This window comes from Pseudorca crassidens, chromosome 18 (assembly GCF_039906515.1).
Source record: "Pseudorca crassidens isolate mPseCra1 chromosome 18, mPseCra1.hap1, whole genome shotgun sequence".
NCBI classification, from domain to species: Eukaryota; Metazoa; Chordata; class Mammalia; order Artiodactyla; family Delphinidae; genus Pseudorca; species Pseudorca crassidens.
In genome coordinates this window covers 71,544,473-71,569,456 of record NC_090313.1, presented here as the reverse complement: position 1 = coordinate 71,569,456, position 24,984 = coordinate 71,544,473, and the positions used below count along the sequence as shown (strand labels likewise).

General features: G+C 33.9%; 1 protein-coding gene across 3 annotated transcripts in view; it reads left to right on the top strand.

Moving 5' to 3' along the window:
* Nucleotides 1-24,984, top strand: part of BRCA2 (BRCA2 DNA repair associated) — a 54,504-nt gene that overhangs the window by 4,167 nt on the left and 25,353 nt on the right. For 2 of the 3 annotated variants that reach the window (XM_067713460.1, XM_067713459.1), the window contains exons 4-13: nt 4,867-4,975; nt 5,621-5,670; nt 5,763-5,803; nt 6,013-6,124; nt 6,908-6,957; nt 7,221-7,332; nt 8,134-9,249; nt 10,660-15,636; nt 17,704-17,799; nt 20,665-20,734. In XM_067713460.1, the coding sequence (XP_067569561.1) occupies nt 4,867-4,975; nt 5,621-5,670; nt 5,763-5,803; nt 6,013-6,124; nt 6,908-6,957; nt 7,221-7,332; nt 8,134-9,249; nt 10,660-15,636; nt 17,704-17,799; nt 20,665-20,734 (6,733 nt within the window). The remainder of the gene's footprint in view (nt 1-4,866; nt 4,976-5,620; nt 5,671-5,762; nt 5,804-6,012; nt 6,125-6,907; nt 6,958-7,220; nt 7,333-8,133; nt 9,250-10,659; nt 15,637-17,703; nt 17,800-20,664; nt 20,735-24,984) is intronic. The other variant, XM_067713461.1, reaches the window with a different exon arrangement.

The window sequence follows — 24,984 nt, the reverse complement described above, 5'->3', positions numbered from 1 at the left end:
CCAGATGTTTGCAACTTATCATGTAATAAGATGATATATTCATTTAAATATTTATTACCTGCTTGATTTAAGTAACATACTCTTCCTTTCTTTGGAGTATTACTCTCTAGTAAGAGGAATTAACAGTACACAGATTAAGTACAGTTTAGGGTTGAATGTGGTACATGCCAAAAGAACAAAAAGTATAATGAGAGTTAAGAAGAAAGAAAGCATAAATAATACTGAGGGCAATTAGGGAATATTCAGTTGAATTAAACCTTGAAGAATAGATGAGATTCAGAAATTTGAAGATGGAGTAGAGTGAGCGTGTTCTAGGCAGAGGGAAAAACATGAGGAAGAATATGTAGTTTGTGAAGTTAATAGCAAGGAATTCAGACTGTTTGGAGTGTTGCGTGTTTGAAAGGGACCAATAAACAGCCCAAGGCTAAAAAAAGCAGATTAGAGGCAGACATTGAATGCCAGGCTAAAGAAATTGAATTTATTTGATAGGTTGTTGAGCAGAGAAGTCACATGCAAATTTAATCATGCTACTTCCTGCTTCAAACCTTTGATTACCTCCCTTTGCCCTCATGATAAAATCCAGACTCCTTAATGTGATTTACAAGGTCCTTTATAATCTGTTCTCTCATTAACTCTTGCCTCATCCTGCCATAATTCCCCTCCCACCCACCCTCAATTTTCCATTCATTTGTACTGAATTTCTTTCTGAAACCACCATGCTCTGTGGCTCTTTACACTGTTACCTCTGCCCAGTTCTTACTTACTTCTTATGCTTTGTCTAGCTAACTGACACTCATCTTTCAGATCTTGACTTATTTCTCTGCTTCTGGGAAGTATTGCCTCTTGCACTCCTTTAGCTTCCAGTGAAGGAGACTTAACATAAGCGATTATCCTCTGATTAGTGCTATGAAATAGGAAACTCATGGTATTAGAAAATGCACATATAAAAGGGGATGTAGGTAATGAGCAAAGATTTTCTTAAACATTATTGGATACCTAATGGCATACGTAGTGAGTATTCAGTAAGTATTTGTAGAATAAATTAATGTTTATTTTGCTTAGAAAGCCTAAAAATCTGGCAGCAGTCTTTGGAGATGTGTTTTTCAAAACGTGAGGCATGGACCATTAGACTCTCCTGAAGTGCTGATTGAAAAGGAAGATTCCAGGCACTTTTCTGAATCTATTAAATTAGAATCTCTGGGAATGGTGGTCATGAATGTACATTTTAAACTAATTGGGTGATTCTTATAGGAAGAGAAGACTGCAGGCAGGGAGATCAATTAGGAGACACATAGTGGTCCAGGTGATGGGAGCAGGTACCTGAATTAGAGTAATGGTAGTGAAAGTGGATATAGGAGGCAGAAACTACAGGACCCTGCAATAGCCTAGATATGGAAAATTCAAAAGAAAGGATCAAATCACAGGTGTAGGGCAGGACTAAGAATGTAGTGGTGGCATTTGTAGAAATTGTAAGCACTGGGGGAAAAGCAGGTTTGAGAGGGAAAAGGTTTGAAAGGATGAAAAAAAAGTAGGTTGAGGTTTGGATTGCAGTTTGAGAAAGTATTGGGATGTGAAGGTGGAGATGTCCTGAGAGCTTTTGGGAATACAAGACTGAAACTAAAGAAAGAATACAGGTGGGAGAGAAAGCTATAGGAATCAACTATCTGTTTGGAAAGTGAGGAAGTCATCAGATATGGTGAGAAAATTGATTATGATGAGGCCTAGGATAGAACCTTAGGGAATATTTAACAAATGAAACGTAGAAGAGGACACAGAAAAGGGAATCATCCATTCAACAAATATTCCATGCTTGCTTTTTGCCTGGCAGCTTGCTTGGCATTAAGGATACAAACATGAATAAGATGGCTTTTGACTTCTGGAACTCAGTCATGTAGGGGAGAAAATATATAAATATACTGGTTGGTATATGTTATAATAGGAGCATGTATAAAGTATGATGTTATAGATATAGTAAAGGTAACAGCCATCTGTCTTAGTTGGTCAGGAAAAGCTCTGTAAACCAGTTTATACTGAATCTACTGAATCTTGAAAGACATACCTAGAGTTGGCGGTTTATTGTCTAATTGTAACCTGCTGGGATTGGTCTTTCTATAACCAAGGAAGGATAGGAATGAATTAATAAGGTCACTGTGGACTCACGGCAGAGGACTTAGCTTTTTTAAGGTTGCATAAATAATTCTGTTGACTTGAGACCTTTTGAGACCTTTTGCTTTTAAGTTTACTTTAAATTGAGTATTGAAATGTAAGAGTAGGACTTAAACTGTTTTTAAACGTACTTAGTTCAGTTCTAACATCTAATATATTATTTTTAAATTATCCATTAAATTCCATGAGGCAGTGTGCTGTTTCTTCTCAGCAGTCTTTCCTCTTGCATAAGATTCCATGAGTTTATCTTAACCATCGTTCGTCTTATTTATGAGCTCCTCAAGTTATTTGGGAAATATTTATTGGGGTATGAACTTCATTTTGCCTGGTTCATTTATTTATTTACTTTTCATTTCTTACAGTTTCTATTCTTTTGCACTTCTTTTTATTGCTGAGCCAATATCAATACTTTATTATTAACTAACGTCCTGTGTTTACACTAGGGTTCATTCTTTGTACAGTTCTGTGGATTTTGGCAAACGTGCAGTGTCATGTACCCACCATTACAGCATCATACAGAATAGTTTCACTGCCCTGAAAATCCCCTGTGCTCCACCTATTCACCCTTCCTTCCTTCCCCCTAAACCCCTGGCAACCACTGATCTTTTTACTGTCTATAGTTTTGTCTTTTCCAGAATGTCATATAGTTGCTTCCTTCACTTAGCAATGTAAGGCTCCTCCATGTCTTTTCGTGGCTTGATAGCTCATTTCTTTTTATCATTGAATAATGCTCTTTTATGTGGATGTACCAGTTTGTTTATCCATTTACCTATTGAAGGACACCTTGGTTGCTTCCAAGTTTCAGCAATGATGAATAAAGCTGCTATAAACATTCATGTGCAGGATTTTGTGTGGACCTGAGTTTTCAATTCATTTGGGTAAACAGCTAGGAGTACAATTGCTGGATCTCATCCTAGAAGTATGTTTAGTTTTGTAAGAACTGCAAACTGTCCTCCAAAGTGGCCACACCATCTTGCATTCCCATCCACAGTGAATGAGAGCTTCTCTCACTCCACATCCTCATCAGCATTTGGTGTTGTCTGTATTTTAGGTTCTAATCTAAATACACCATTCTAACGGGTGTGTAGTGGTATCTCATTGTTTGCCTTCTTTTTTAAGTCCATGTTTTTGTTTGTTCTGATTAGGACTTTATTTTAAGAAAGATCCTTAATCTTTCTTAAAACAAAGAAAGGGGAAAAGGTGAAATTTCAAAATAGGTTTAGTTACTTTTCAGTATCTTTAACTAAAAGTCTCTTAGAGAAGGAGATTGGATATCTTGTTGAAGAAGGGTTTGCAATTTACACGTACATTTGGCTTATGTGTATTGCCTGTTTCTTGAGAAAGGAGAATATAACACAGTGTTTGGGTAGGCTGCTACAAATAGTTTTCAGCTTGGTCTTTTCTTTGTTTCAGTAACACTAATGCAGCTTATTTTCCCCAAAACTTCTCTAAGTTAGAGATTATAGGAACAATTAAAGCGATTATTTTTGTTTTTTATTATTAATTTTTATTGAGTATAGTTGCTTTACAGTGTTGTGTTAGTTTCTTGCTATAAAGCAATTACTTTTAAAAGCAATTTTTAAAGAGTAATAGTAAGCGCCTCAAGTGCCAAATTTGTGATACAGAAAATAGGAATATTGAAAAACTATAAATTGGATTTGATAGAGCCACATATAGCTTTAGAAACATTATTGTCTTAGAAAGTAGATGTGTTCAGTAGGAACAGACACAAGTATTATGTGTCACTCTCTACAACCCACTTTTCTTATCATTGCTAATTCATTCAGCCAGTATTTGTGGAGTGTCTATAATGTATCAGGCATTATTGTAGTTTCTAAGGATACAGTGATAAGTAAAACAAGTCCTCTACTTCAAGGAGCACACAGTCTAATAGGGGAAACAGGAACAGTGTACGATAAACTACTCTGTGGGGAACACATCAGAGGGGCGGTCAGTCTCACCTTAGGGACCAGTAAAGATTTCTGGAGGAGGAACTTTCAAAATGGAAACCTGAAAGAGAATCTAGGTCAAGAGAAATAAAAAGAGGTAGAAAGAAACAGTTTGTACAAAGGCCTAGAGTGAAAGAGAACATCCTTGCAGAATATGCACATGGATGGACATGGCTAAAATTAGGTTGTGAAAGAATGTCATTGTAAAAATTAAATCAGATTGTGAAAGGCCTTGTTACTAGGGAGTTTTGTTATGGCGTTTGAACTCAATCTTGAAAACAAGATCTTGAGAGGTTTTCAGCAGAAGAGTCATATGGTCAGGCTTTGTACTTTGGTATGTTTTCAGTAAATGTCTTTTCCTTTACTCTCACCTGTCAAGATACCATAGTACTGTGTGTAACTGAATGACAAGTCATGCCACATTTATTTTGTATTCCACTTGTGTACATTTCAAACAGTTTTCCCTACTATACTATGAACTCCCTGTGGTTAAAGCTCTGTCTTGAATTGTATTACTCAAACTGTCTTGGGCTTGTTGTATGCGTCACATGGTTGTTGAATGGGGGCAGACATCCTTTGAGACATCCCTTTTTGAGAGGAGTGAGCAAACTGAGAAACCAGTTCAGACTGAATTCCCCATGTATTCTCCTTCCCAATGTAGATGAGGCTTTCTGTTTTTAAATACTTCCAGAGAATAAAAATTCACAATCTACAACATACACATCCTCACTGAATTATTGCACTGTTTCAGGAAAGGACATTGCTAGTGGTAAACATAAAAGTTGTTGCACGATGAAGGTGAAAATGAATCAAGTAAATGATGTTACCAGCCCACCTCCAAATTCTTCTCTTAGTGAAAGGTATGATGAAGTCATTATATTAAAATATTTAAATGAAACGTTTTCCTACATGTGATGTTTGTTATATACAGATGCATCTAATTTTCATGGTAATATTTTGCTGTAGAGCCTGGTAGAGGATCTTCTATTTTAAAATAATTTCCTTTTAGATTGAGTCCTTCAATACAATAATTTTTACATTACAAACATTTACTTTGTTTTTCTTATAACATTGAATTCACTATTTTCCTGTGTATCCATGGAATTTTTAAGTAACAAAAATATTATTGATGAAAAGCAATGCCTTTGAAATATCCTGTTTAAAATAATTTATGTACTTTGAATCTTTGGAGAGAATATGATGCTGTTATAGAGTCACTTTATATAATTTTTAAATTCAAAATATACAATTCCTAACATCTAAAATTTGTGAGTACTTTATACATTACTTTCAATGGGGATTTTAAACATAAGTTAGTGGTTACTTAATTCTTCATGAGATATTTACTTTTTAAAAAGTAATCTAAAAATATTACAAACTAGTATAATTCTAATAATTGATATGACTGAGAGTCCTTTTTTAAAATACGATTAGTATTTTGTTTCTTTTTGCTATTTTTGTTCTCTTTTGAAATAATCTGAGGGATTTGTTTTGTTTTGTTTTAGTCCTATTATTCTACGATGTACACATGTAACACCACAAAGAGAAAAGTCAGGTATGATTAAAAACAAGGCTTTTTATTTTTCAAATACTCTAAATTTTAATAAAAATAAAGCTTAGTAATTTTGTCCCTTGTTTTATCCCCAGTGATATGTGGAAGTTTATTTCATACACCAAAGCTCATGAAGGTAAATATTCTGCCTAGTTTATTTTTACTATGTAGTAATTGAGAATTTGAGAGCAGTGTCATAAGTTTGCCCTCAGATTTACAGGTCTGTACTTGAGATTGATTCACATAGGCATTCAGTAAACGAAAAATGAAAAAAATAAGTGAATGAAAAAATATTCTTAATTAGCAGTGCACTTCTGTGAAATAAACTATTTTCTTTATTTTCAGGGTCAGACACCAAAACGTATTTCCGAAAGTTTAGGAGCCGAGGTGGATCCTGATATGTCTTGGTCAAGTTCTTTGGCCACACCACCAACACTTAGTTCTACTGTGCTCATAGGTAATACTAGCAAATATGTATTATATAAGATGATGTTGATAAATTATCATCTGTAATGCTTCTGTCCAAAGAAAAATATGAAAAGATGATTAGATAGTAATCAGATTAGATAATACTGTTTTTGATAGGTGTGTTGGTAGTTCAGAATAATTTTATTGTGTTTAGGGTAGATTGAAATAAATCTCAAGTGCATTAAATGATATTTTAGAGGAATCAAATTAATTTATACACAAACCAGGATTTTTTTTTTTATTCTAGGAAAAATACATTCCATGTTGATTCCTCTTTAGCTGGGCATTTAATTTTCTTCTTTTCTTGCTGAGATGAAATAATATAGGTAAAGCATGTTGGAAAGTTAGAAGTGTTTAACGTATGATATGCCTTTCAACTATATTGTTATCTGAAAAAATACTAAAGTCTACAAGCTTTTGCTTTTAAGTCATGACCTCACAGCTTCATCTGATTTTCCAAGCCTTTGTGGACCGTATTACCTTCAAGTATTACCTTGTGGACACTATTACCTTCAAGTCAGGATCAGCAAACCATAGTTTCTTACCACTTTATCAGTGGTACTAAGGAATTGTGAGCACAGCTTACCCACTGTGTTGATTGACCTTTCTATAATTACTATACTTCGATCAATTAATTTTGTTTCAAATGTGTCATTTAATCCAATAGTGCATGTTTCTTTTGATGTCTGACCAAAAAATACATAAGTTTTACATGAACTTTAATGTACGACATATGATACAGTATAGGTAAATTGAACTTTTTTTCTTACAGTCAGAGATGAAGAAGCATCTGCAACTGTATTTCCTAATGATAGTACTGCTGTAAGTAAATATGACAAATTGATTATGCTGTTGCAATTGCATATAATTTCAGAATGCCTTGAAAAATTATTTATCTTCCATTTTTCGTTCTCTAATTTATGATTTATCTAAGCCTTTGAGGAAGTCTCTAAACCTGTTTCTATATGTGATTTTCTTTGACTTACTTTGAAACTTTGCTGTCTCTCTGTTTAAGAATAAGTTGAACATACTATATGCATAGTGAGAGTTTTTATACTAGTGATTTAAAAACATAACTTTTGCAGATTTCGAAAAGCTATTCTTCTAACCATGATGAAAGTCTGAAGAAAAATATTACGTTTATCCCTTCTGGGCCAGACAGTGAAAACAAAAATCAAACAGAAGCTAAAACTCATGGTAGGTCCTTCTGTTTAATTGAACTACTGTTTTCAACTGACATCATTGAAATATTGCTCCTATTTTCTTGAAAAGAAAACACATTGCTTCTCCTTTCATGATTACTGAAGGTATTGAGAATAGAAACTAACTTGATTTAGATGAAAATGTTTAAACATCATACTAGGACAATACTATTCAAAGATGCTGTTGTGACACAAAAACAAAAGAAAACCCATAACTCAAAACTCACAGAGATGCAGATTAAGACTTAATGATTAACTAAATGTGAAAACCTTATTTTCTAATTAGAAAGTAAGTATGGTTGCAGATATACCTAAAGTTACCTAATCAGGTCATTGGAATATTGCATATTCTTAGTATTTGTGTATATCTGTATAAATGTATAGGATTGTATATCTGTGTGTGTGTGTATGTATGTATAAAATGAGACTTTATTGCCGGTTGTAGGGCCACAAAATTTGGAACTTCTAGTTTGATAAATCTTAGAATATTAAATTGTGTATATATAGTAAAATTGAGTGAGTTTCAGTTGTGTAGAGCTGGTAAAGAAAGGTTATTAGGGATTGAGTATGAATAAAAGGCTTTGAATACACTGGAATCAGTCTTGACCAGAAGAACAGGGCAAGGTTGGTGCCTCCCTACCCAAAAAATACCTAGTACTCAGGACAACCCTTTAAATGCTAAATTATGTGTTATTCAGTGTATACTATTTCTATGAAAAAGGTTTGAGAATAGTATAAATTATATGATTGTGTTATAAAATGTTATTAATAATGCTTCTGCTTTATATTTTAACAGGATTGGAGAAAATGTTAGAGGATTCATTTGGTAAAGTAAATAGCAGCAAAGACCATTTTGAAAAGTCAATGCCATACGTCCTAGAAGATGAAGTATGTGAAACAGTTGCAGATATCTCTGAAGAAGATAGTTTTCCAGTATGTGTTTCTAAATATAAAACAAGAAATCTCCAAAAAATAAAAACTGGCAAGACTAGGAAAAATATTTTCAATGAAACAAAAACTGATGAATATGAAGAAGCTAAAATACAAATGACAGAAAATAAACATTCGTTTGTACCCGAAATGGAGCCAAATGACAGTGATCCATTAGATTCAAATGTAATAAATCAGAAACCCCCTGGGAATGGAACTGACAAAATCTCCAGGGAAATTGTACCATCTTCAGCCTCTGAATGGTCTCACCTAACCCTCTCGGGTCTAAATGGAACCCAGATGGAGAAAACATCCCTACTGCATATTTCTTCTTCTGACCAAAATAATTCAGAAGACATCATAGGTACAGAGAAAGAACGTACCAACTTCATTACTTTAGAAAATTCTTTGCTGCATATTGCAAGCATATCAAAAACAGCGAAGATATTAAATGAGGAAACAGTGGTAAAAAAGAGAGATGAAGGGCAGTGTCTTGAGTCTCGTGAAGATTCCACTGTTGTGGGAAAGCAAGCACTATCTGATTCTTCTCTAATAGCTTCTCCACTTCAGGGTATCAAGAAGTCTGTATTCAGGATAAGAGAATCACCTGAAAAGACTTTCAGAGCAGATTTCTCAAGCAATATGACCGATGCAAACTTTAAAAAAGAACCAGAAGCCTCTAAAAGTGGATCGGAAGTACAAACTGTTTGCTCACAGAAAGAGGATTCTTTACATACAAGTTCAGTTGATAATGGCAGCTGGCCAGCCACTACCAAACATACTTCTGTAGCTTTGAAGAACGCAGGTTTGATATCCAGTTTGAAAAAGAAAACAAAAAAGTTCATTTATGCTATATGTGATGAAACATCTTATCAAGGACTGAAAATGCAGAAAGACCAAGAATCAGAACTAACTAACTCTTCAGTCCAATTTGAAGCAAAGCCTTTGGAAGCACCACATACATTTACAAATGTTGATTCAGGTACCTCTGTGTGTGTGTGTGTGTGAGAATAGTGTGTCTAGTTTTATGGATGGTGACAAGTTTCTTATTTGAATATGTGAATCTCTTTCTTCAGCCTTTTTAAAAAACACTTTCTGTTTTCATTCTGCAGTTTTTTCTTCTGTAGTGCTTTGGCGTTTTTTTAAAATCTGTATTTTATATTCAGTATCAGGCATTGTTGTTTAGGCCTTTGATTACCAATGTTCAGAATCATTTCATTCAAACTTGTTGGATTAATTTGCATAGTATATATATAATCATAACTCTTGAGACAGAGCATGTGATTCATAAACATCAAGAGCTTGGCTACTTAATTTCTGCTTTAATTTTCAGTATTATATGCAAGTTGGACAATTCTATAAATATGTTGTGCTATTTAATATGTATTTTCTTTAAAGCATGTAAAAAATAGAAAAAAGCTAACTGCCAGCTAAGTTTAATGTAAGGCAGTCATAAAATAGTGACTTTTTTGTTGTTATTACATAGTTTTTTTCAATATTTAGAGATTGCTTAGAGTTATTACTATATCTCTGGGTGTCAGGAATGTGCACAATGAAACTCATTTTTTATTTGAGCAACAGTTTATTTACCAGTAACTATATTGTATGTTAAAAAGGTGATTTTATCTCCCTGTGTGAAGATTTGAGTGGGTGGTAGTATCTCAGTGAACAATAGGTTTGGTGGAACTGGAGTAGAGAACACTTTGAGATTTAGGTTAATTTCCAGAGAAAAATGTTTGATATTGTATATACCAGAGATAAAACCAATGAAACAGCTAATATGTAGTAGTGGTTAGTGATTAAATGAAATGAGATTAACAATTTTGACTTGTTAGTAGGAAATTCAGAGGGTCAATAAAATTAACGAAACAGAGCAGTTTAACCCATTTGCCTGACATTGGGTAGTCTTTCAGGCCTTTCATGTGAAGAACCTTTTTTAAAAAGTTCATTTTGGGTTTGTTTTTTTTTTTTTCAATGTGAAAGACTGAATTAACCAAAGGAAATGGTTAGTTTTTTAATTCCTTTTCTTTGCCTTGCTTTTCTAACTCCTATTACATCAATATTAGCAAAGAATTTTTTCTAATTTTATTTTCCAATAAAATTACTTTGAGTTTTACTTATGGCAGCTAGCTGCTTTCTTGAACTACTTACTAATTTTAATTGAGTTGATAAATACTATTAAAAAAACCTAGGTCCTATATATCTTTAGTTGGGAAATGTAATAAATTCAAAATAGAGAATATTTAGAATTCTTTTAAACCTGACATTCACTTCTTGCTTTTCATGTAATTCTTGTTTTAGACACTACCTTTTTAACTTAGTGGAAAATATTTAGTGAATGTGATTGATGGAACTGCAATTTCATCTTGTCACTTTGTGTCTTTATGCTTAGGTTTATTGCATTCTTCTGTTAAAAAAAACTGTTTACAGAATGATTCTGAAGAACCGGCTTTGTCTGTAACCAGCTGTTTTGGGACAATTATGAGAAAATGTTCTAATAATGAAAGCAGTTCTAATAATAATAAAACAATATCTCAGGATCTTGATTATAAAGAAGCAAAAATTAATAAGGAAAAACTGCAGTCATTTATAACCACAGAAACTGGTTATGTGTCATGCTTGCAGGAAAAGCACTGTGAAGATGATCCAAAAAGCCAGAGAGTTTCAGATATAAAGGAAAAAGTATTGCCTGCAGTATTTCAGCCTGCATTGCCACATTCAGAGGAATGTAATGATATTCTCTTCCAATCCCAGGAAAGCTTTTTACATGGCCATGATAATACCACCATTTTAACTCGTAGCTCCAAGGATCTTCTGTCAAATCCAGTTGTGATTTCTAGAGGAAAAGAATCATATAAAATGTCAGAGAAAATAAAATCTGAGAATTGTGAAGCTGGTTTTGAATTAACCAAAAGTATTTCCATGGAAAAGAATCAAGAAACATGTGTTGTAAATGAAAATTCTAAAAAAGCTGAGCTGTTGTCACCTGAAAAATACATAACAGAAGCATCACCTTCTATGAAAGTACAGTTCAACCAAAATACAAATCTCACAGTAATCCAAAAAGACCAAGAAGAAACTACTTTAATTTCAAAAATAACTGTCCCTCCAAACTCTGAAGAACTTTTCCCAGACAAAGAGAATAATTTTGCCTTTCAAACAACTACTGAAAGGAATATTCCTGTTTTAGGAAACATTAAGGAAGTTCATGAGGCAGACCTCAGTTGTTTAAGAGAAGCTGTTCCCGAGAACTCTGCCATAGTAGCATGTACAGACATAGATGACGGACAAGCAGCCAAAGTGTCGATTACAAAAGATTTTGGTTCATCAGATGTAGTCTGTGATCTTGCAGAGAAGAATAGAAATAGTGTAAAGCAACCACCAAAAATGACTCTAGGTCAAGATTCAAAGTCAGATGTCTCGTTGGATATAGATATGAAATCAAACAGAAATAATGATTGCATGGGCAAATGGGCAGGACTCTCAGATTCGATTTCAAGTCACAATTTTGGACGTGGCTTCAGAACAGCTTCTAATAAAGAAATAAAGCTGTCTGAACACAACATTAAGAAAAGTAAAATGCTCTTCAAAGATATTGAAGAACATTATCCTACTAGCTTAGCCTGTGTTGAAATTGTAAATACCGTATCATTAGAAAATCAAAAGAAAGGAAGCAGACCTCATGAACTTGATTCACAGTCAGTTAATACTGTATCTGGGTATGTGCAGAGTAGTGCAGTTGTTTCTGATAGTGGAAATAGTGACACAACTCCTCTAGTTTTATCTTTAAAGGGAGACTTTAACTCAAACCATAATTTAACACCTAGCCAGAAGGCAGAAATTACAGAACTTTCTACTATATTGGAAGAATCAGGAAGTCAGTTTGAATTTACACAGTTTAGAAAACCAAGCCACATGTTACAGAGTAATCCATTTGAAATGCCTGAAAACCAGATAACTGTCTTGAATACCACTTCTGAGGAATGGAAGGATGTTGATCTTCATCTCACAATTAATGCCCCATCTCTCAGTCAGGTGGGTAGCAGCAAGAAATGTAAAGGTATAGTTGGAGGTAAGCAAAAGTTGGCTTGCTTCTCAACAACAAACTGTAACAAAAGTGCTTCTGGTTATTTAACAGATAAAAACGAAGTGGAGTTTAGGGGCTTTTATTCTGCTCGTGGTGCAAAACTGAATGTTTCTAGTGAATCATTGCAGAAAGCCATGAAACTGTTCGGTGACATTGAGAATGTTAGTGAGGAAACTCCTGCTGAAGTAGATCCAGGAAGTTTCTGTTCAAGTCAGTGTAATGATTCTGATGTTTCGATGTTTACGGTAGAAAATTACAGCAATGATAAAAATTTAAGTGAGAAAAATAATGAATGCCAACTAACGCTACAAAATAACATTGAAATGACTACTGGCATTTTTGTCAAAGAATATACTGAAGACTACAGGAGAAATACTGAAAATGAAGATAACAAATATACTGGTTTTGTTTGTAACTTAGAATCTGATGGCAATGCTTCAAGTAAAAATGATACAGTTTATATTCGTAAAGATGAAAATGGCTTGCCATGTATTGATCAACAAAACATACATCTAAAATTATCTAGCCAGTTTATGAAGGAGGGAAACATTCAAATTAAAGTTTTGTCAGATTTAACTTGTTTGGAAGTTGTGAAAGCTGAAGAAACATTTAATGTTAATATGTCAAATAAAAAAGAGTCAGCCGCTAACAAGATGAGGCAAAATATAAAAGATTTTGATGTTTTTGATTTGTCCTTTCAGACTGCAAGTGGGAAAAACATCAGAGTCTCTAAAGAGTCTTTAAATAAAGTTGTAAATTTCTTTGATGAAAAATCTGCAGAAGAACTGAATAACTTTTCAGATTCCTCAAATTCTGAATTACTTTCTGGCATAAATATCAACAAAATAGACATTTCAAGTCATGAGGAAACAGATATGGTCAAAAACAAAATATTGAAAGGAGGCGACCCAGTTGGTATTAAAAATCAAGTACTGACTCTCCAGCAGAGACCTGAATGTGAAATCAAAAAGATCATAGAACCAACCATGTTGGGTTTTCATACAGCTAGTGGGAAAAAAGTAAAAATTGCGAAGGAATCTTTGGACAAAGTGAAAAATCTTTTTGATGAAAAAAAGCAAAATAATAGTGAAATCACTAATTTCAGCCATCAAGGGGCAAAGACGCTAAAGGACAGAGAGCTATGTAAAGAAGGGCTTGAATTAGCATGTGAGACAGTTGAAATAACTGCCCCAAAGCATGAAGAAATGCAGTATTCTCTAGAGGAGAAAAGGCTTGTTTCTAAGGAGACAGGCATGCCACCCAGGTTCTTAAGTGATCATTTATACAGACAAAGTGAAAATCTCAAGATATCAAATAGTATCTCTCTGAGAGTTAAAGTACATGAAAATATAGAAGAAGAAACAAGAAAAAGTCCTATAACTTGTTATACAGATCAGTCCACTTGTTCAGCCATTGAAAATTCAGCTTTAGCCTTTTACACAGGACGTGGTAGAAAAATTTCTGTGAGTCAGGCTTCACTATTTGAAGCCAAAAAATGGCTTAGAGAAGGAGAATTGAATAATCAACTAGAAAAAATAAATTCTGCCAAGGTTATATGTTTAAAGGAATATCCTGGAGATTGTGTAGGAAATCCTTCATGTGGAAATAGTTCAAACAGTATCATAACTGAAAATGACAAAAATCTCTCTGAAGAACAAGATTCAACTTCCTTAAGTAACAGCATGTCTAACAGCTATTCATATCATTCTGATTTTTCTCATTCCAATGAGTTATTTAATAAGTCAGAGTATCTCTCAAAAAATAAAAGTCATAATTCTGATATTGAGTCAGTAGTGAGGAATGTCAAAGATAGAAAAAACACTAGTTTTTCTGAAATAATATCCACTGTAAGAGAAGCAAACATAAACCCACAAGCTGTAGACAAAGATAGTTGTGTTCAGAAACTTGTCACAGACTCTTCACCATGCAAAAATACAAACACAGCTGTTGAAGTGGCCATATCTGATTCAAATAATTTTGAGACAGAGGAACCTGCACTCAGTATAGCAAGTGATAAAATAGCCTTTGTTTCTCATGAAACAAAAGTGAGAGAGAGGTTTACAGACAACTGCAGGAAGGTAACTAAGCAAAACACTGAGAGTGAATCAGGCACTGGCCGAACAAAGATTGTGACACATTCTCATAAGGCATTGGGTGATTCAGAGGATATTATTTTTCCTAACTCTCCAGATAGTGAAGAGCATAGTATGCATTCACACGAGGTTTTTCCTGACATTAAAAGTGAACACCTTTTACAACATGACCAAAGTATATCTGGATTGGAGAAAGTTTCTAAAACACCACTTTGTCATATTAATTTGAAAACTTCTGATAAGTGTAAATTTAACATGGGAAAATGTCCCAAGTCAGTCTCTTCTATAAATGTTTGTGGGATTTTTAGCACAGCAAGTGGAAAATCTGTACAAGTATCAGATGCTGCCTTACAAAAGGCAAGACAGGTATTTTCTAAGACAGAAGATAGTGCTAAGCAACTCTTTCCCCAAGTATCATTTAAAAGTAATGAAGAACATTCAAACAAGTTTGCAAGAGAAGAAAATACTGTGATACATACCCCCCAAAATTTACTATCATCTGCTTTCTCTGGATTTAGTACAGCACGTGGAAAACAGGTTCCAGTTTCTGAGAGTGCCTTTTGCAAAGTTACGGGAATGTTCGAGGAATTTGATTTAATTGGAACTGAATGTAGTCTTCAGCATTCACCTCCATCTAGACAAGATGTATCAAGGATACTTACTCTTTCTTGTATTGATAAGAGAACCTCAGAACACTCTGTAAGCTCCAAAACGGGAAAAGCCTATAATGAAGAGTTTAAATTATCAAACAACTATAACATTGAAAGTGGTTCTTCAGAAAATAATCAAGCTATTAAAGCTTCTCCATATCTCTCTCAGTTTAAGCAAGACAAACAACAGTTGATGTCAGGAACCAATGTATCACACATTGATAACATTCGTCTTTTGGGTAAAGAACAAACTTTACCTAAAAATATAAAAATGGAAATTGGGAAAACTGAAACTTTTCCTGATTTTCCTATGAAAACAAATACAGAAGTTTGTTCTCCTAACTCCAAAGATCCAGAAAAGTATTTTGAAACAGAAGCAGTAGAGATTGCCAAAGCCTTTATGGAAGATGATGAGCTGACAGATTCTGAACTTCTAAGCCACGCCAAACACTCTCATTTTACATGCCAAAAAAACAAGGAAACGGTTTTGATAAATTCAGGAATTGGAAAAAGAAGAGGAGATGCACTTGTCACAGTTGGTAAGTGTCTGTTATTTCCTGTTGGTTTCCCAATCACTTTTTAAATTAAATCCTTAATAATTCTGATATGCTAGGTTGTAGCAATTAGGATATTATACACTGAATATATTTTCTTCAGACTTTTATGTGTAGTTTGGGAGAATGCGATTTCACTCGTGATATCACTGAGTCTGTGTACCAAGAAGTCATTGGCTGAGTCCTGTTTACATACATACACATAGAGAGGGGGAGAGAGCACAGAGGTTCAGACTCTGGGTCTTAAGAACTTTAAAAGTTAGTTTCTAATTATAGGTGTTGCTTAGCTTTTTTTTTTTTTTTTTTCATCCAGGAAGTGTTCTAAAATCAGTTACCATTAGCAAATAGTATTCTGGTCTTAATGCCATTTGGAGTATGTTCTAATTTCTCTTTTAAATGTAGTATAACAACTTAGTTCAATTATTAGGTTAATTGGATGTTTGATTTTTTTTTTTTTCTGTTAGTATCTCTGTCTAGGAGTAATCTTAAATAATTGAATCTGTTGATTAGTTACAATTAAAGTAAATAAAAACTAACTCTCCAACTTTTAAGTGGATGATCTTAAATACCTAGCTACTGTTTAAAAACTCTAGACTGGTAGAGTAGTTGAGTTACCACAACTTTTCTTGTCCAGTCCATTCACATTACGGAGAAAGACACTGAAGCCTGTGAGTTCATTCTTCCACTTGGTGCATTTTGCCCTTAAGTCATCCTGGTGGACAAGTCTTATCCAGGTCACATTCTTTACCAAGTTTATGTTATGGGCAAAGTAGTAAGTTTATAATACTTACCTTAAACTGTTGCCGTTCTCTAGTGCAAAATTCTGAGGTGCAGATGCTTAACGATATTCATAATTCTTTCATGGAAAATAATGGCTTTATTTATAGGACCCCGTTTTGTTCATGTGTGTACTAAAGTGGGTTGGCCTTATGCTTAGGAATAAAAACAACTCAGACTTCTACTAAATGTTCTCAACAACATCACTGTTTCATTTCCCTCACTTCTGTTAGATATCAATATATATAGTTTAATCAGCTTCTGGTTACTTGAATAGTACAGGTTCTTGTCAAGCAATTAAGTCACTTTATAATCTAACACTTGATACAGACTTGCATGGACATTTTTGTTTATTAAATCCTTCAAGTTTGCTTTCTTTAATAAAACGTCAATTCCTAATAGCCTGTGGCTTTGTGGTTTATCTCCACCTTGACTCTGTATGCAATTCAGGTTTCCAATAAAACTTGATTTATACTTTTAAAAAAGCATCAAAGAGCAAAGTATCTGTTAACACATTATCTCAGGATGACATGGAAATGCATAACAAATTATGGTTTAAGTTTACTCTCAGCCTTTGTAGAGTTTTTAAATAAGAAGTACATATTGGCTTCCCTGGTGGCACAGTGGTTGAGAGTCCGCTTGCTGATGCAAGGGACACGGGTTCGTGCCCTGGTCCGGGAAGATCCCACATGCCGCAGAGTGGCTGGGCCTGTGAGCCATGGCCGCTGAGCCTGGGCCTCTGGAGCCTGTGCTCCGCAACAGGAGAGGCCACAACAGTGAGAGGCCTGTGTATCGCAAAAAATAAATAAATAAATAAAAAAGAAGTACATATTACTTTTGGTAATACTTGAATGTAATTTTGGTAATTTAAAATCTTTTCTCCTACTCACTGACTCTAATTCAAGGACCTATATCATAAATTCCTTCTTGAGTGTAATGCAAAAAAAAAAAAAAGTTTACTTGAAGAAATTTTGTTTGTCCTTATTGCCAGTAAACCTAGGGTTACTAAGTGGCAGCTTATTAAAAAATAGCTTATCTGTGATATCTGGTAACACCTGTTTATCCCTGGACCCTATTAAATAGTGGTATTTTAAATGGTCAAAAAATAATAGAAATTAAATTGATGTTGAAAATTTTCTCTTTCAAAATAGAATTTTCACTAGTTAGCATATTGTAAGAGTCAGTACTTTAGTTTTTAAAAAATGGACTATAGGCTTTTTTAAAAAAAATTTGATATTATTTGTTTTAAAAACATGTATGGAAATTTCCTTTTAGGAGAACCCCCAATCAAAAGAAACTTGTTGAATGAATTTGACAGGATAATAGAAAATCAAGGAAAATACTTAAAGGCTTCAAAAAGCACTCCAGATGGTAAAATTTGCTTTTTATCCATATCTTTTTCTATAGTTACTATACTTAGTATTCTTTAAGTTATTTTTCTTTGGGTATGCAGGTAATTGGGCATGCCTTTACAATGTGGTTTGTTAAAGCTTACATCTTGCCTTGTTTTGTTATGTGAGCTTTTCCTTCATAATACCTAGTATAATGTGGAGGTTCTCCATAATTGAGAAATGTGAAATGATAACAAAATAATGACTTTTAAAATAAAAAGCTGTAAGAATTTAGTAAGAACTTAGTAAAATACTTTAAGCTCAGGTTCTAGAATCTAGTTGATTTCATAATATTTACATGAATCAGTTATTTAATTGAAAAACAGTGACTTTCAAATTATGTTATTTCTTATACATTTATTAGATGGGATTCTTCAGCAAGGAAGAGCTTTCCCTTAACAACTGGGGATGAACTCTATAGTTCCTCCTAAAAAGGCAGGGTAAATATTGAATTCTTTCCCTTTACTTACCAATTTTCAGAGTAAAGAGTAGTTGGTGTAGTAATCACTACTAATGGTAGTACGGAATTTTTTTCTTAGTTGAGTAAAACTGATTTCTTAGATTTTTATTTATAATGTATATATAAAGTTTAAAAGAACACATAAGTAATGTATTTCTTTACAAAAGAAAACATTTTTTGATGCTCAAATCATTTCAAATTTGAAAGTGGAAACCTTTTCAAGTATTTCCTAAGAGTTTTTTTTTTTAATATGCTTTAATTAACCTTTGAACACTTTCTTGCTTTTTATTTTCACAAAAAGATTTCTTAGGGAGTCGTTGTAATTCCCTGCCCCAGTTCTAGAATCCTTAGAATCTACAAAGATCCTTCCAGTGGTTAATATTTTTTAAAAAACAAAATTTGAATGCTAACTATGCTCATAGCTGCTGGTGTATTTTTTATTAATGCTGCATTCTTGGTTTCTCATAACATTAACATATTTACTTATTTGCTTTATCTTCCAGCCATGGTTCTCAAACTTTTTGATCTCAAGATCTCTTTATATTCTTAAAAATGATTGAGGATCCCAAAGAGCATTTGGTTGTGTGGATTATATCTATTTATATTTACCATATTCAACATTAAAACTGAGAAATTTTAATATTTATAAATATTAAATATTGTGCATTGGTCAGTTTGAAAATATTAGCTCAGAGTTATGCAGCTCTTCCAAACGTTGACACATTTTATTATACAATCTTAAACAATTACTTTTGTTAATGTCACCACTGATCTAATCTGAAAATTTAGTATTGGGAAATTGTCAAGCTAACAGCCAGATACAAGCGTTCCAAAATTGTCATTTTGTTTAAAAGCTTGAATTTTACAATTCAGTTTGTTTGGCAGCAAATACTCTCACTTGTTTTTTTGTAGTGATAAGCTCATTTCATTCATTTTTGAAGAAATATCTGCTGCATACCCAAGTCTGAAAGATTGTGATTTGTTGGTTATTCTTTCAAGTAAAAATGGAATTCTTTGGGACAAAAATGATTAGTGCAGTTCACATACAGTGCATTTCCTCAAGACAATTATTGCACTAAAGTATGCAGCAGGACATACCAGCAGTGCTAATGTCAACACAGTGAGAAAGATATATATAACTTCTTCTCCTCCTCCTTCTTTTCCTTTTTCAACTTCTCCTTCTTCTTCTTCTTATTATATGATTATTATTACAATAGTTTGACAGCTTGGATCCCCTTTAAGGGTTGTGGGTTCCTCCCACCCAGGGTTCCATGGATCACTTTGAGAATCACTGTCTTACAGTATATGTATAATAGCTTCAAGTTTACAATACCAGTGTTAATAAATACCAATAATAAAACTACTAAGGGAAATTTAAGAATTCTTTGCAGTTTTGTCCTAAGAATATATATCATTAAAAATGTGTAGTCAAAGTTCTGTGTTCAAATGCCACTCAAAATAATTATTTTGTTTGCAGTTAACAATTTAATAATTAGGTTAGATTTGTTAGTTTTCAGTTTTAGGGTTTGCTTTTTCTTTTTTAATTTTATATTTGAATAAATAGAATGTTTACATAGTTCATTCATCAAAACTACAAAAAGGTTTACTTGGAGAAGCCTGATTTCCATCGCCATCTCCTCTACACTGTTCACCACCTTCCTCACTATCTTGGTAACTATTTTAAATGGTTTTTGGTCTGTCCTTTTAGGGTTTCTTTTTGTGAAAATAAGTAAATATGTGTATATATGTTCTCATTACGTTTCTTTCTTACTCAAAAGGTATCAGTATGCATATGGTTTTGTACCTTCTTTGTTTGTTGTTTACTTTAGAATTTATCTGGAGATCATGCCTTAATGAGTATCAAGAGATCGTCCTCGTTCTTTCTTGTGGTTGTATAGTACTTGATCATGTCGCTGTATCAGTGTATTCTGGTTTATTCAACCAATCCCGTCCCTACTAATGGACTAGTTTTGAAGATTTAAGAAGTACAAGTTACCTGCTGAGAATGAATAATATCTACAGTTTAGCTTGTCAACCTTCATAAAACTTTTAAATATTATATTTGCATTGGCAATTCACTAACACATTTGAGTTATGATTAACATCAGCTGACTAAATTTATACTGATTTCTTATATATGTTTGCACTGTGAGTTATTTGGTATTCATCATTATCAATTTGTGAATCAAATTTTTGATGGTTATTAACTAAGCATTCATTATATGCATTGAAAAATTTTAAATGTATAATTTTCTCACATTTTTGTGTAAATATTTACAATAATGTGTAATGAACATAGGAAATAAAATCTCCCATTAGATTTTCATTAATACATAATGTAAAAGACATTTCATTAATACATAATGTAAAATAATATTTTTCTAGGCACAATGAAAGATAGAAGATTGTTTATGCATCACATTTCTTTAGAGCCAGTTACCTGTGGACCCTCTTGGTAAGACATGTTTAATTTTTTTGTTTTAATTCTACTAATATAGTATAGGAAAAATGTGGGGTTTTTAAATAAATATTTCTAGAAATGCTGGCTCTAACATACAGTACAGACATTAACACTTCCCCTTTTTGAAAGCCTGCATCAGGATTAAATAATTCTGTACTTTGGTAGTACTTTATAGTGCTGTGTATATTATTATGTCATTTTTAATAACTTTGTAAAGTAGAAAAACAGATTTATTGCAATTTTGTGGATAAGGTACTGAGGTTGAGAGAGATTACGGAAATTACTCAAAACCAATTAATAAAGGTGGCCTATATTATATCTCAATTATATTAGTGGAAGTGAAAGAAAAATTAAAGATGGCATATGTTGAAAATATGCTTTTATCTCTCCTCCCTCTCAAAACCCTATTAGTTACTAAGAGAATTTTTTTTAATGTATAAATCTGTAAGTACAGTGTTGTTTCAGAAGAAACAACAAAATTTTAGAAGCTAAAAATCATAAATGATTTAGAAAGACATAGAAAGCTAAAACCTGACATTAGAGCAAGCAGAGAAGCTATTCAGTTTCCCCTAAAGAACCTGAGAAAGACTCAAATTGGCAGCAACATGTAATTCTGAAGGTGAGGTAGAAAATAGGAAGATTAGTTGAAAATCTGTTTAAGAGACATCTACATCCCCTCCCCCACGCAGGCAGGCAATTATCCCTCTTCTGTCAAAAGACCAGAAGGTCATTCTCTGGAGAAGATGAATTGGAGGGATTCTGAATTGGGGATGGGGTTGGGGGAAGATTCTGAAAAGAGAGATAAAGTAAAAATCTGGATGTCGAGTAGTGAGACTCCCTAGCCTCCTTCCCACACTTGGCTCCCAGAGGCTGGCAGCCAGGCCTCTAGGCGGAAGACTAGACGATTGTTTCTGTGGGTAACAGGAATAGAAAAGACTAAAAATACTGACAGTTGTGGTTACTTAAGTTAAACCGCATACCAGATCACCAGACAGTGAAGCCAACAACTGACAAGCCCACCAGCACACAGCTTCCAGTCAGTTCTTCAGTGCTTCACACTTAAATGAGAATAGATAATCAAGGATCACTAGTCATTGGAAGAAAGCCTCTGGGAAAGATAGTATCCAAAGTACAAAAACCAAAGGACAGAAAAGGAACTTAGAGGAAATAGACCATGCAACAAGAAGAAAACTTCAAAAAAAGTACTAATATTTTCAGGAAAGAGAACATATTGCATCTGTAAAATAAGAACAAGTTGCTATAAGAAGAGCTCTTGGAAATTAAAAATATGATGGCACAAATAAATTAACTCAGTAGAAGAAATAGAAGATAAAAGTTATGAAAACTCCCAGAATATAGTGCAAAAAAGAAGAGGAGATGAAAAAAGAATGAAAGGTAATTTTAAGTCAGTCCTGTGGCTCTAACATCTGAAGATTTGGACTTTGAGAAAGAAGTAACAGAGGAGAAATACAAGTTTTCAAAGAAATAATTTAAGATATTTTATCAGTACAGAAGGACATGAGTTTCCTTGATTAAAAGGACCCTCTGAGTAGGCACATGAATAAAAATGACCTGTACTAAAGTATATCCTTGTGAAATTTTAGAAAATCAGGTTTCAAATGAAGTTTCCAGAGTCATAATGGTATGAGTCCTCTCATCATTAACAGTGGAAGCTAGAAGGTTATAGATTACAGAGCAATGCCTTTAAAATTCTGAAAGAAAATGATTTTCAACCTAGAATTCTACCACTGACCAAAATATCAAATAAGTGTGAGGACAGACATTTTTCAGATGTAAAGTATCAAAAGGTTTGTCTCCCACACACTTTTCTCAGGGAGCTAACTAAAGTCCATAAATCAGAAGGAGGAAGATACAGGATTTAAGAAACAGGAATTCAACATAGGAGAAAGTAAAGGGAATCATCAGGATTATACAGAAGGGGGAGATCCCAGAATTACAGCTGTGTGGCTAAACCTAGACAGGTACCCAGACCATTTTGGTAGAATAAAGCCCTGGGAGAGTTTGCCTACCAGAAAAAGATTAAAGCAGAACCTGAAGTATTTTAATGTATTAAGAAACTTCTTGGTAAAGATGGTGAATTGAGCATACTCACCTACTTTAATTGCCTCTCAAATTTTTACCAAAACAACCATGAAGGAATTCATACATACACACATACACACACACACACGTCCCCTCCCCAAAGACAGGGAGAATGGGAGAGGAGAGACCACAGTGACTACATTGTTCAAAGCATACATACAGGAGAAAACTGATTTGAAAGTGGTAGTGGGGAGAGGAGAGAACCCACCATTTTACACTAAAGAAGCCTCAGAAGCTCAGGAACTGGTGAATCTTCAGAATTGGGTGGTGAGGGACTTCCCTTGTGGCACAGTGGTTAAGAATCTGCCTGCCAGTGCAGGGGACATGGGTTTGAGCCCTGGTCTGGGAAGATCCTACATGGCGTGGAACAGCTATGCCCATGCGCCACAACTACCGAGCTTGCACTCTGGAGCCCGCAAGCTACAACTACTGAAGCCTGCGCTCCTAGAGCCCATGCTCCACAACAATAGAAGTCACTACAATGAGAAGCCTGTGCACCGCAATGAAGAGTAGCCCCTGCTCGCTGCAACTAGAGAAAGCCCGCACACAGCAGCAAAGACCCAACACAGCCAAAAATAAATAAATTAAGAAAAAAAAGAAAGAAAAAATAATTGGGTGGTGGAGAAGGAGCCAAAATAAGGGTATATAGGTTGAGAATCTATTTAAGATGCCGTCAAATCCCCTCCTTCACTCCATGAAGCTGGGCACTACCTCTTATGCAGTCTAACAAAAGACTAGAGGTTAACTGTCCAGGGAGGGTACAATACAGGGTTTCTTTATTGAACACACTAGGCACAGTGGAAGGCAGGAGTAATATACTGAAGGCAAGGGGATCAGGTTAATGTGTGCACACTGAATGTTGGGGGGCTCTCCTCCCCAGGTCTTCTTCCCCCACTCAGCTTCCAGAATGCTGGTAGCTAAGTTTTCACTATTAGAAGCTTCCAGTTAATCTACAGTGTTGCTTACAATCAGTAACGGTGTACCAAAGGCTTCCAAACAGCTCTGTGATCCCCGATGCTTAAATATGAACAGACAACCAAAGATTACCGAACATCACAAAAATCAAAAATGAAATAACCAAAAATCAAACTAATGAAAATAACTTAGAAGAAACACTATTCAAGGAGCAGAATGAAAAGAGAATTATATGTATAAAGCTGAGAGTTTGGGTGTGAATGAATGATAGGTACATAGAAAAGCAGCAGAGTTTTAAGAAAATAATAACCCAATGGAAAGCAAAAGTTGTAAAGATAGGAATTACAATGAGAATGTACTACATATTAATACCACATATACTTTTTACCAATATAACACACTCAGCTGTAAAAAGTATTTAGTCATAATATAAATGTAAAATATTGACAGAATCGAATATGTAACTTGGGAAGATGAGGAAAGGAGAGAGAGAAAGAGTGTTTGGTAAAGTGGAAGTGGTCTTGTGGGAGCTAAATCTCCATTCTCCATGGTGGCTCTTCAATAGAAAAAAGCCCAGAAGAAGCAGTTACTGAGGTGTCACTTATAGATAATGGATGTGAATATCACAGAAGCATCTCAAATTGTAGACAGCAGTTGTAAAATCTTTTCTAATGGTAAATTTTTAAGCCCAAACATATGGTTTAAATTGCATTAATGTTATCTTTTCAAAAATAACTACTTGTGACGTTGAAAAAGTCATCGACCTGTATTCTGGAATATATTTTTCAGCAGGCTACTAATATACATGTTTTGAATGTAGAAATCCAGGTGATTTTTAAAATTTTCATTTTCAAAAGTAGGTTGTAATATTAAAAATAAAGTAAATGCTTACTTATGTACATATTACCTTAATTTACTCATATGATGGGAAAATAGTTTTATGCATTTAACAAACAGGTATTAAGCACCTTTTCGAAGTATCTAATTTATACTGTGTTGATAGATGAAAAGATATGTAAGTCCAAGTCAGATTGCTTGTCTTGGAGCCAGGCATGAAAAGAATTATTGTGCTATAAATACTAAAATGAATATAATAAAGTGATGTGAGAGCACAGAAAAATTGGCAGCTTAATTATGTGACAAAAGTTTAATAGGAAAAGTACTTTAGATGGAATGTAAAGAATGCTGGTTAAAGAGGGCATTCCAAATCTGGAAACAGTAAGAAG